Genomic DNA, 13,033 nt, shown 5'->3' with positions numbered 1-13,033 from the left:
ATTGTACATGTGCAAGGATATGACTTGCCACAGGGAGAAAATTAAGTGAACAAGGGCAGGTGGATGCTCTTGAGTTTTTTGTTGAAACTACTACACTTTAGAAAGAGACAGTGAAGAACCATGCAACTGAATAATATTTTATGCCCACGTTAAATGTTTTGTAATCCTACATATTTAAAAAAACTCCAAAACTATGCTTAGGAGCTATCTGGGATAAACAGAGTAGATACCAAGTCAGCCTGTGTTTTGACAGCCCCTCTATCAAATGTCTCTGAGAGTTGATTTGGAGCAGTGTGAAACACAGGAGTACAGATGTTGGGTGACTAATTCATGCTTAGGCTAAACTTCAGTGACCATGAACGCACATCTGTTTCAATTTAGCTATCCACCAAATGGCCTGCAACAGGGTACTCTTCTGTACAAACAATATGTTTTCAGGTTTTATTTCAGATTTGTAAGTGGTGGCTACAGCCTGCATTCTGGGAAGGAGAAGGTACCCAGGGAGTGCGATCCCAGAGCAACGTTCAGGGCTTCTGACTCCAGCAGTAGGAGCTTTTTATAGCATTAGCAGGATTTCCAACACAAACACCTCCTTTTTTAAAATCTGTCTTCATACACACTTGCTTTTTCTTCTTCATCTTATCTGTTCTTATCACCCAGCTCCCTGACTTGTTCAATTCCTGCTCTGTGTATCTTTTTTTTCTTAATTAAAAATGGGGACACACACACACACACACACAGACCAACAGTTCCTGGTGAGGAAATGCCGTTTATGTAAAACTTGATAATTCCCTGTATTATTCTTCCAGCCCAGTAATCCTACTGCAGCATCCTTAAATAAAAGGAAATGGAGGAGAGGGCTTTGATCCTGTAACATGGGTGCAGGATGGTACCCATTGCTTCCTCCAGCCAGTTCTTGACTTGCGTGCCTGCGAAACATGCCCCTGCCCTAATGAGGAGGGGGGAATTTCTGTGTCATGGAGGATAAGGAGATGGATGGTGGTGACCAGGTGCTTTCCTTCAAGGAGGTGTGTCCCTGTTTAGGAGGGTAAATGCTTCTCCCCACCTGCCTGGCTGTACTTTTGCAGTCAGCAGTGCAGCGTGTGTAGCCTGCTGCGTGGAGAGCCAGCCTGGTTCCCAGCTGTGCTGTGAAACAAGCCCTCTTTCTGGAGACAGAGGGGAGGTGTGCTTAGCCATCCTGCCTGGGTCACGGTCACTGTGGCTGGGTCCAGGTGACAGCTGGGATGCTGTCACCAGATGCAGCCTTGAGCATGGCTGAGTTGGTCTGTGTCTCCCAGCACACGCAGCTGGGCAGCTCTCCGGCCTGCCATGGTGTTTACTGGAGACCAGGCAGATGGCAAATGGTAGGGTGAGACCTGCCAGGCGTTGCAGAGGCTGGACTTTGGGAGGCATTGACTGGATTTCCTGCTTGTGTCCCATCTCTGATATGAGCCTAGGAATACCATCCTTCTCTTAGAAATTGAAACCTTTCATGGCTAGGCTCTTTTTTTTTTTTTCTCTCTGGAGTGTGGTATTTTTATGGGCAAAACCAGTTCTGCCTTTTGTATTCTCCCGCAAAGTAAAGGTATTGATGTACTCATTTTCCTCTCCTCATAGAAACATTTTTAAGTACCATGTGATTAAATTAACTTGGAATGGAGAAGTGTAGTATGGCAAAGGCTCTCCTTGAGGAGAAAATGTAGCTTTAATAACTAGAAATCTGGCTTGTATTGGCTAATAAAATTGAGAATGTAATACTGAGCATGCTCAGGTTTTTGCACTACTTAAAGGCATCTGTTCTTTTGGTTTATGCACTGTTAACTAACTGCAAACCTCTTTAACAGCTCCTCTACACTGCTAGAAAATCCTGAGGCAAGACAAGGGCAAGTACTGCTGTCATGCCTGATGACTAACGTTGTAAATGGAGTGAGAAAGGCCCTTGAAGGGGAAGCCGTCAAAGCTGACCTAGTGGGAAAAGAGTGCAGGGACAGGTTTCCTCTCCAAGCATGCCAAGAGAGCCAGGCTTGGATGCATATGGGGCTCTTTCCAGTTTGGGAAGGTGCAAAGTGATGCGCTGTGGAAGGAATGGCTCCAAAATCATTAATTAAAGACTGCCCTTCTGGTGCACCTTATGACCAGGTTACTGTTAAGAATAAGGTTTTGCCAGGGTTTGAGCTCACTTTGAGCAGATTTCTGATGTGGAGCAGATGCTTGGGAGGACTGTGAGCAAGAATAGGATGTGAAATACATAGTTTATGGGGATTAAAGATGGCAGGTATAAAACTATTTTTAAAAAATGATGGGGGGATGGTAGATTTCCATGTGCTCTCCTGCTCTTTCCCTGAACTCCAGTGACTGAGTGAATGCACTGTAATTTTGAAATGGGAAACACTTCTGCCAGCTGTGAAGCAGAATGATGGGCTTTAATTAGATGAGAAACAAGAAAATTAAATTGAACAAACAGGCCTTTAGCAAAGAGAAAGAAAGTGGCATTAAACATAGTAGCTAAAGGGGGTAGGTGCTAGCCTGCTGGTAGCAGCTGAATCCGTCCTTGTTCAGATAACTGAATGAGATGATGTGTACATGGAAAACTGCAGTAATCATAACACAAATCGGCTCATCAGATGGGTCTTCTTGAGTAACAGGGTAATTTGATTATATATTTGGAAAAGATGGGAAATAAACAGGGTGTAGAGGAAAATCTGTTATCTCTGGTAGGCCTCACTTAATGCATCTTTCCTTTTGTCTCTGTAGGTTGAGGATGTTTGGGACCTGTTTGGTGGAAGCGGCCATGTCGCGGGCAACTCACCTACCCACCTTCCCAGTGAGCTTCCAACTCCTGAGTGTGGCACTGGTGTTACTCTTCCATGCAGACAGCACACATGCGGAGAGCCCCAGTGAATTGCCTGTGAATGACACTGAGGAGTGCACTGGCTCATACATCTGCAAAAAGGGTGTGATTTTACCAATATGGGAACCCCAAGACCCCTCATTTGGTGACAAAATCGCTCGGGCAACAGTGTATTTTGTAGCAATGGTGTACATGTTCCTGGGAGTATCTATCATAGCCGACCGCTTCATGTCGTCCATCGAAGTCATTACATCCCAAGAGCGGGAAATAACCATCAAGAAGCCCAATGGTGAGACTAGCAAAACCACAGTGAGGATCTGGAATGAGACCGTTTCCAACCTCACACTGATGGCCTTGGGCTCATCTGCCCCTGAGATCCTCCTGTCTGTTATTGAAGTATGTGGCCATGGCTTCACGGCAGGGGACTTGGGGCCAAGCACAATTGTGGGGAGTGCTGCGTTTAACATGTTTGTCATCATTGCAATCTGTGTTTACGTTGTTCCAGATGGAGAGATAAGGAAGATCAAGCACTTGCGAGTGTTTTTTGTTACAGCGGCCTGGAGCATCTTTGCCTACACTTGGCTTTACATTATTTTATCTGTGTCTTCTCCTGGGATTGTGGAGGTTTGGGAAGGCTTGCTCACCTTCTTCTTCTTCCCCATCTGTGTGGTGTTTGCCTGGATAGCTGACAGGAGGCTTTTATTTTACAAGTACGTCTACAAGAAATACCGAGCTGGCAAGCAGAGAGGCATGATCATTGAGCATGAGGGTGACAGGCCCTCCTCCAAAGCTGATATCGAGATGGATGGAAAGGTTGCGAATTCTCATGTGGAGAACTTTTTGGATGGGACACTGGTGTTGGAGGTGGATGAGAAAGACCAGGATGATGAGGAAGCCAGGAGGGAAATGGCTCGGATCCTTAAGGAGCTGAAACAAAAGCACCCCGACAAGGAAATTGAACAGCTTATAGAGCTGGCCAATTACCAGGTCCTGAGCCAGCAGCAGAAGAGCAGGGCCTTTTACCGCATTCAGGCCACTCGACTCATGACGGGAGCTGGCAACATCTTGAAGAGACATGCTGCAGACCAGGCCCGCAAAGCCGTCAGCATGCATGAGGTCAACAGTGAGGTGGCAGAAAATGATCCCATCAGCAAGCTCTACTTTGAGCAGGGTACCTACCAGTGTCTGGAGAACTGTGGCACTGTCGCCCTGACCATCATTCGCCGGGGAGGCGACTTGACCAAAACAGTGTACGTTGACTTCCGGACAGAGGATGGGACGGCCAATGCCGGCTCTGACTATGAGTTCACTGAAGGGACAGTGGTCTTCAAGCCTGGAGAGACCCAGAAGGAAATCCGTGTTGGCATAATCGATGATGACATATTTGAGGAGGATGAGAACTTCCTGGTCCATCTCAGCAATGTCCGCGTGAGCACTGAGGCCTCAGATGAGGGCGTTCTTGAGGTCAGTCGTGTCTCAACACTTGCCTGCCTGGGATCACCATCTACTGCCACCATCACGATCTTTGACGATGACCACGCTGGCATCTTCACCTTTGAGGAGCCAGTAACGCATGTCAGTGAAAGTGTAGGGACCATGGAAGTGAAAGTGTTGCGAACCTCTGGTGCACGAGGAAGTGTTATTGTGCCCTACAAAACCATTGAAGGCTCGGCCAAAGGTGGAGGAGAGGACTTTGAAGACACTTGTGGGGAGCTGGAGTTCCAGAACGATGAGATAGTGTAAGTGAGGGGTTTATTTGTTACTTACAGTCTCTGGTTCTCCTGAAATTAAATGCATATGGCTCTCAGAACTGTACTGGAGGTGTTGCGGTGCCAGCATGTTGCAGTAAGCCACGGATGGCTTTATATGCTTTGGGGAGCCTGAAATGCTATGTTTCTGCCTTGTTAACAGACCAGAGTGATGCCTTCTCAGGGGCACTCCACCCTTCCAGCAGCAGGGAGGTGGGACTGGTTTGTGAGTCCAGCCTCCCACACCCTACCCATACACTGAGCAGATTTCTAAAGCCTCGGCTGTACAGTGGAGCAGAGAACAAAACCGAGCTGGCTGTTACCACCCAGTCACAAGGACCTGTCTTGCGAAGGGCCTAAACTGAGTGTATGAATTGTGGTACCTGCTTCCCCTTGCCTGTTGAGGGTCAGGTCATCTGGGACTGGGCCACAGCCTGTTGCACTGATGCTCTGTTGGTGAAGGTTTCTTCACCTCCTCCTCTTCCAAAGGCTGCAGGCCTGGGTCATTGTCCAATGCGTGTCCTGAAAAAGTGTTGTAATGCAGAGAAGCCTCATGGTTAGGATGCAACTGCAGCTACATTTGGCTGCTTGCAGATAAAAAAGGCTGAAAGCTGTTGGAGGCTACTCCTGAGAGTTGCTATGTGAATGGTGGAAAAATTATTAGTGCCTTAGCCTTGTTTATTACATTATGTGGAGAACATAAATTAGCCCAGTAAATCATAGTAGAAAACATCTATCTTTGGGTATGTCATGAAGACATTTTCTTGCCCAGTTGGAGCTCTGGGAGGAGCAAGGGTTGGGAGTTGCGTTGTTCCAGCAGTGAAGTCTGAGTCTGTAGATCAGTCCCTGCGAACTGTAGACTGTAGCACAAAACCACTGTATGGAACTTGGAGCAGTCACTGCTAAAGGACACTGCTGTGTCAGAGGAGAGCTAAATGTTGGCTTCGGTGTTGCAGATCACACAACTGGTCTCTTAGGAGCTGAGACAGACCCATGATGAGTGCCGAGAGTGGGCCTTATGTTCTGTCTGTTACTTGTATTTGCTCCATATACACAGGAAGAATGAAGCAAATGGGAATCATAAAACTTTTTGAAGCAGTGGGAAAGAAAAAAGTGATTTGTAGTTGCAGAGTATTAGACCAGTTGGGGTTTTGACTTCTCAGGAAAACCTGAGCAAGAACTTCACAGCTCCAGCAATCTGGAGGCCAGAACATGCATGTTGCTCACACAAGGATTGAGAGCACACAGTACACCATTGTTCCTGGCTCCTGAACGATAAGTGTAGTAGAGAGGAATGCAATTATTTGTTTGGGTTTTTTTCATTTGGGGAGAAGCAGGGAGTTGTCTGCAGAGATGCAATGAACTAGGCTATAAGGATATCCCCCGAAGGCTCTTTACTTATTAACCAGGTCACTCAGCACTAGCAAAACTGGGCTACTGACAGGAAGACTTTGACGTTTGATCTCAGTTCCCCTAGGATGTGACATGTTTACATGGCAGGCCAAACACATGGCTGCAGGCTCTGCGACCATGTTCAGAAGGGCTTGGGCTTCCCCTTTGTCTCGGATCCATCACTCTGGTCAGGATCTCTGTGCTGTCCTTCATCAAAGACAGGTAGTGTCACCTGTGTCTGCACTGCCTGTTGGTGCTCAATCCATGCTGTGGGGTGTTGCAGTGGGACAAGCAGTGCCTTCTCCCTGGCCTTATGCCAAGGCCTGCTGAGCCTCTGCCTACTGCCCCTGCTGGTGGCCTTTCCTCCATTAAGCTATTCACTGCTGACTTTTGCCAACAGCCCAGTAACCGAGGGGTGTGCTGGAAACAGGCTAACCGCATCCTCTCAGAGCTGCTGCCTGGCCTCCTGGGCCATGCTAGTGTGTCCTCCCCACATCAGCAAGCCTCCTCCTTCCTTTTCTTACTGGCTGTCAGCACGTGCTCAGCAAGAAAGAAACAGGGGAAAATGGCTTTCTTAGAAAACCAAGTGTGTTTTTTCTGTGCGGACACCAGGGCATTGCTATCATATCTCTATTGCCTTTAAACTATCTCTCCCTGGAATCTCAGGGAGGGATGGTACATGGGAAGCACCACTTTAGGAGTTTGCAGCCTGGTACAAATGAGGGCCTGGGGAATGGGGTGGGAGGAGGTGGCGACTGCAGGGCCATATGTTGACCAGGAATGTTGCTCCATTGAGGTGGGAGAGGGCATACATTCTTCCTTACTTTTCTGGGAGAAAGATGAAACTGATTGTACAAATTGCAATCTATTCATGTTATTCATGTGCCTGAAAGGCAGTAGGTATTCGTCTAAAACTTAGTTGCTACAGTCCATGGTCAGGTGTTGGATTGTACAATCTGACTTGCAGAAGATTTCCTGCAGGTCCATGTTTGCCTGGGCACAAGTTTAGGACAGCTCTGCAGCACAAAGGCAGTGCTGCTTACAGGCATCCTTCCTTGAAAGAATTTGCTGTATGTACTAGCACAATATGTGGATTATAGAGCTAAAGCCTGTTTGCTATGTCATTGTTAGTGCTGTGCTTCAGCTAAATCACAGCTATGTAGAATGGTGCAAGTGACCAGCAGATTTTATTCAGGAAAGTTCTAAAACTTCACGTTTTCCCATGCTCTGATGGCCAAGAGATGGCTTTGCTGCCCTTTCTGAAGGTCTTTAGTGCCTCTTCAGCTCTGCCATTCTAGGCTTTATTAATCAGCTCCATAAAATTGAGTAAGATGTGTTTTTCTGGGGCACTAACAACAAAGGTAGGGCAGTGCAGGGGCACACAAAGATGAAAGAAAACTGTGTGCAAGCCTCTATTATTAGAGGCCTGACTTGCTGGTAAGTCCCAGTAAAATTAGAAAGCGCTGGGAGGGCCCTGGTCTTCTGGAGACCTTCCTTCAGTTCCCAAAAGGCCCAATTACGTAACATGTTGTTTGTTTGCAGCGTCCAGAGACACTTTCGCATTTTGCAATCTGTTGATATCCCCTTTCCCAGAACATACAAAATAGCTGTGTAACTGCTGAAGCCATGCTACTCCTGTGCATTTAAACAAAGATCTCATTTCGATGCTACCAAAAAAGATGTATGATGGAGAAGAAGTTGGTCCTCCTATGGAACATTTTATTCCAGTACTGTCTGGTGGCCTCTTGGAGTGATGTTTTCTGCTCCTTGGTCCTGAAGCACAGCTTGTGTGCTCAGCGGGTGCACGTTGGCAAGTGAAAGAAACAGCATTTAAATGTGTTTTGCAAAGGGGTTAGCTGGGTTTGCATGACAGATTGTTCCAAGCTGTCTGGGACAGCTAAAGATGTCTGACTCTGGTCTCAGCAAGGTCAGTCTCAGTGATGCTGCATGGGTACCTGGGGCTCTGAGACATCAGTGTAGGACAGGGTGCTATGATTTAAAGTGTAAAGAGAGAGCCTTCCTGCTGGGGCCATCCTCAACAAGGTGATTCCAGCCTTGTCTTGCATCTCCATTAATGATTAAAGCTTTCTTGATGAGAACATGGAGAAGATGTGTGGTTGCAGGCTCTTCCTGCCTACCCGTCTACCACAGCTACTGTGATCATAGAAGAGGTCACTGGTTCATCCAGCAAGAGTGTTTTTATCTCCTGACCAAATGCCAAATAATTCAAAAGAAGTACAGCCTCCTGTCTTAAAGGAGGAAGCAATCCTTCCACCAGCTGATGAGATCTCCTCTCCTTGCTGTCTTGAAACATCAGGAGGGGCACCTCTTCCAGATGTGACTGCAAAGCTATAGGAAAACTGTGTGTTCTTTCATGTTCAAAAAGCAGTAGTTTTTCTAGAGATAACATTACAACTAGAGATCTATAACAATCTGTATTCCAGATGTCTGCACCCACACCCCCCAAAAAAAGTTTTTACTGAGTTAATAAGTCAGCGAGGAAGATGGTATACACAATTATATGGATAACTGATTACACTGGTATTTCACCTATGCAGTTATACCTGTAAATGCATGGAGAATCTTATGTCAATAGATCTTGCCGTTCATAACATACAGTTTAGCTGGTTTTACAAAAGGTGTCTGCTGCAGGTTTAGAAAATGATACTCTTGGTCCACTGAATTTGACTTGTCCAAGACAGCTTTGGCATTTCTCTGGAAGCATAAATCTAAGAGCCAAATGCTAACAGGGACACATCAGCTAAATTCTCAAATTTTTTAGGAAAAGTGACCTCAGAGACCACATAGCCTCCCTCCCAAGAGCCCTTTAAAAATGTCAATGTCAATAAATATAGATTGTGGCAGAGGGGGAACCAAGTGGTACTGGTTTTTTAAGTTCCCCTTTTCTTTTTCAAAAAACATTGGGTGAGGTATTTCTAAAGAAACAGCAAAAATAAAATCTACTCAGCCCTGAGACCTCTCTAGCTCAGTTTTGCATCTGTGGCCTGCAGCTTCAGAGAAAAAAAATGAAACCTCCAGCATGGTCAGCCTTGCAGTAGGATGCAGTGGAAGAGCAGAGAGTCTTCTGATATGGCAGAAAGACTGGCATAACCCAGACTGAAGCTGAAGCAAACAAACGTTCCCCTTTTCACATTTCATTGTTGAACATATTATCTCTCTCTTTGTCTGTCCCACATGGGTCAGTGTGCATCCCCTCCCTCACGAGCCCTGGTTTGTGCAGGGTTAATGTCTGGAGGCACAGTGTGAGATATCAAAACAGACCAAACAAAGATTAAACTCTTATTCAACCTGCTTCCAGTGTCCAGCTTGGTTTTCAGAGCATGTTTTCCCTCCCTCACCACTGGTGGCCTCACCTGGCCCAGTGGGACTTGCAGGCAGTTCAGATACGGCCACCAGGATCTAGGTCTTGGGTCCTCGACAGGAGGACCCGGTGCCCTGGGTCCATCTTATAGAAGGTGGCCCTGGCCATGGCCCACAGCAGGGAGCTGAGCACATGTTGCACCAGGCTGGGGCATGGTGTGGGTGCCTCTTTCCGTTTCCGGGGGAGTTTTGGGGAGGAGAAGTTCCCTAGGACTGAAATGTATCATTGCTTTGGGTCCTGAAGGCCAAGAGCTGGTCCGTCCTCTCTTCAGGGGGGAAGATATAACAGGGTGAGCTGTCTTCTCTTTTTCTCCTCTTCATTCACACAATGTTTAGTCTTTTCTAAACACTCCTAAAAAGTTAGCCTTATTATCTCCCAGTCATGTGCATCTGTCTTAAACTGCTGTGCTCTTGGCTTGGTTGCACTGGACACCCCCCCCATTTCTGTTAGGACACAGCAAGGAAATAAGACCACATGGTGTTCACAGACCTTCCCCCTTCTCCTGTGCCCAAGTGCCCACAGGCACTTGCAGTTGCCCTGCGCACACAGACTGGCCACTGAGTGACACAGACATGATGTGTACTGAAAAAATTGTTCCCAAGTACCACGTCAGGTCTCAAGCCTGCAAAGCGCATACTCGCAGCTGTGTCTCTGTGTCTCATGGCCTGATCTGGTCCTCTCATCCCCAGAGTAAGACCAGTGTGTGTGCTCCTATGCCATGTCATGGTGTTGTGGGACAAGTCCTGCCCGTAGCTTGCTTGGGGAGGGTGAGTACGGGATGCAGTCTGTGCCATTTGCCCAAATAAGTCATGAAATCTAGGAACTTGATTTGATGATGTCCCCTGTGGAGGGGATTAGGCAGTGAGGTTGTGTTACTGGATGAAGCAAGTTGTGCCAGCACATCACTGGGGGGAATGGGGGGAGAAGGGTGAGGACAAGAGTGGTTAGCTCTCACTGAAGAGCTGACACAGTTTTTGTCCTTGAAAAACCAATGTTTCCTTATTTGTAATGAGCTGTTGTTGCCAATTTACTGCTGCCAGCTGCATCTCTGTGGTTGATTAAGGGAGCTTGGATCTTAAATATGTAATAACTCTCTGAAAACCATTGAGAGGCAGTTATTAGCTTCATCAGGGCCTGTGTACACATTCACTGTGCTCCTTTATGAAAAGGCTACCTATTAAATGCATTGTAGTAATTTATAAAACACAGGATCTAGGCTTGCTTTAAGAAATTAAAGCAGCAGCCCTAGTGAAGCTTGTTGCAGTGAGAATGAGTTATTTTGGAGTGAAGCACTGCTCTGCAGCTCCTTGCTGGGGAGATGAGGATCGGGGGTAGGAGAAGCCCTGTCCCCCCTTTTCTTTGCCTGGCATGTGCTTGAGCACTGCTGGCAGCAGCATTAGCACCAGCTGTGATGTGCAGGTCTTGTCATCAGAGCAGGGATCCGTCCCTCTTCAGCCTGTGTGCACAGGATGCTTTACTGTGGCAAATCCTTGAGCATGGAGATGTAAATAGCTGTGCACAGGACCACAATGCAAGTGCTGAGTTCAAGTTGTGCATCTGCCTTGGGAATAGACTTCTTTCCTCTGCACTTTGCCCCCAGGTTTGACCTGAGTGGATGGCACTCAGTTTTTGTCCAGCAGCAGGGCTGCATTTGTGGGCTTAAAACAAGGGTGATATACAACAAAAAGCAGACAGCTGACCACATCCAGCATCTGTGCAGATGGGCAGAGAAACATCTGCTGTCATCCAAAGACAGAGAGGAGAAGCTGGACCTGGCAGACAACTGGCTGAGTCAGAAACAGACCCTCCCCGGGGGCAGAGGCTGGGCCCAGAGGCATCATCCCATATGCTGCAGGCGGATGGAGTGCTATCGGCAGACTCCCTGCCGGTGGGGAGATGTGATGTCACTCTGCCCTTGGCAGACCGATGTACCAGAGGTGATCCACAGTCTTCCATGTCTGGATCTGCCTTGTATGTGTCCCTACTGGCTTTGCGCACATCAGGGACAAAATTGCACGTTCACTAGCAAGGACATGCACATCACTGCCATGCAAGGGGAAAGATACCTATGCTGTGCCTTGTCTCTGCTCCTTCCCCTGTTCTCCAGCACCATAGGACAACTGTGTTAGCTTAACCTTCACAGTCTGGTCTTGCTGAACCACCTGTATTTCTACAGTACTCTCAGATGAGGAGCTTTGATTAAAAGTTAGTCTTTCACAGCCACAGTGTTTGTGATGGCTGGGTGCATGGCCTAGCTGCACTGGTACTAGTGGGTATGTTCTCTGCTTTGCAGTCTCAGGCATGGTTGGAGTTAAGGTCAGCCCTCTCCAAGTCATAAATGCCATTTAGCCTGAGGACATCTTGGGAGATATCAAAAATGCTACTAATTATGTTTCTGACACTGACATTGGAGGCATTGTGCTGGTTTCCAAGAATGGCAGTGCTGGATCCTGGGTGACAACAAATAATAACAGCATTCTCTGTTTTAAAAATATCATAGCGTAAGAGAGAAAATATTCCCACTGCTGCGCAAGTAAGAGGGTGACCAGCATGTGCCTCTTCCATCCAGTCCCTATATGGTTTCATTTCCATAGTGTCAGGACTCCTTCCTACATAATCAAAGTAACAATAAAATGTGTCTAGCAATGAGAAACAAAGCAATAACGAAGAACGGGAGCACAGACTGGATCCCCCTGAACAGGGTGCTGGAAGGAGAGAGATGGAGCTGATGGCATACACCTGCCCCATCAGAGCAAAGTCCTTTCCAGGGGAAGGTCCTCTGAGTGCACATGCTCTCAGATGGTGGAGAACAGGGATGGAGATGGGCTGAGTGGAGTCCAGTGCAGAGATACTACCTTTGGGTCTTTTCTAGTGGTTTAAATTTTCTGGCATTGTTGTCAGGAAGCTTCTTTGTTCTTTGGCGTGTTTTAGTGATTCCTCTGGTTATTTGCTCCTGTTACAACACTGGTGTGCGGTAGTCTCACACTGCGCTATTTTGGGGTCATGTGATGTGGCTCTAAATTAACCACGGGCCCAGTACACTCTGAGGAGAGCCTTGTCCCAGAGGCCAGATGCACTGTCACCAGGTGACAAAGCTGTTGTCTCACTGGCTGGGTCATAAGAAGGGCATGAAGTTTCTTGCTGGGTCTGGAACAAAACAAAAAAAAGGACTGATTTTCTCTTGAGTTATTTTCCAAACTCTGTTGCTTGACTTCAGGAGAACAAAACAGTTATATGTTGAGCCTTTGGGAACAAATAGGAGTAGAAATATATCAATCCATTAAAGTGCTCATCAGCCCCTCAGACTGCCCAGGCAGCCTCTCAGCTTTACAGTGCTAGTGGCTCAGCTCCTCAGCCGGGGCAGGTGTTTCCCCTCCCTGCCCCTTCTCCCCCCGCTCGTCTGCTGTCTCTGTGCCACTCCTGTGGCCTTGGCTCTACCGACCTCTGACCCAAGATCTTACTCATGCAGCCTGAGCGCTTCTCTCACCAGTGTTGTGACAGATTACTTATCCTGGCAAGCCTTTAGATATGGGCAAGAAACATGCCTGTCTGGAGACCATGGACGTTGTGCTTCGAGGAGCCTTGCATCCTTGGCCACAGCCCTCCTTTCCCTCCCAGCAATGCTGTCCTGCAGCCCAGGCTCTGCTGTCCTAATACTGC

General features: G+C 47.3%; 1 protein-coding gene across 8 annotated transcripts in view; it reads left to right on the top strand.

Annotated features, from left to right (window-relative positions):
• Positions 1 to 13,033, top strand: part of SLC8A1 (solute carrier family 8 member A1) — a 152,247-nt gene that overhangs the window by 25,144 nt on the left and 114,070 nt on the right. For all 8 annotated transcript variants that reach the window (XM_074864259.1, XM_074864261.1, XM_074864254.1 and 5 more), the window contains one exon: positions 2,755 to 4,590. In XM_074864259.1, coding sequence (XP_074720360.1) covers positions 2,755 to 4,590 — 1,836 coding nt within the window. The remainder of the gene's footprint in view (positions 1 to 2,754; positions 4,591 to 13,033) is intronic.

Source organism: Strix uralensis, chromosome 3 (genome assembly GCF_047716275.1).
Source record: "Strix uralensis isolate ZFMK-TIS-50842 chromosome 3, bStrUra1, whole genome shotgun sequence".
NCBI lineage: Eukaryota > Metazoa > Chordata > Aves > Strigiformes > Strigidae > Strix > Strix uralensis.
Note: the sequence above shows the minus strand (reverse complement) of the source record. Positions and strands in the feature narration are given on the sequence as shown.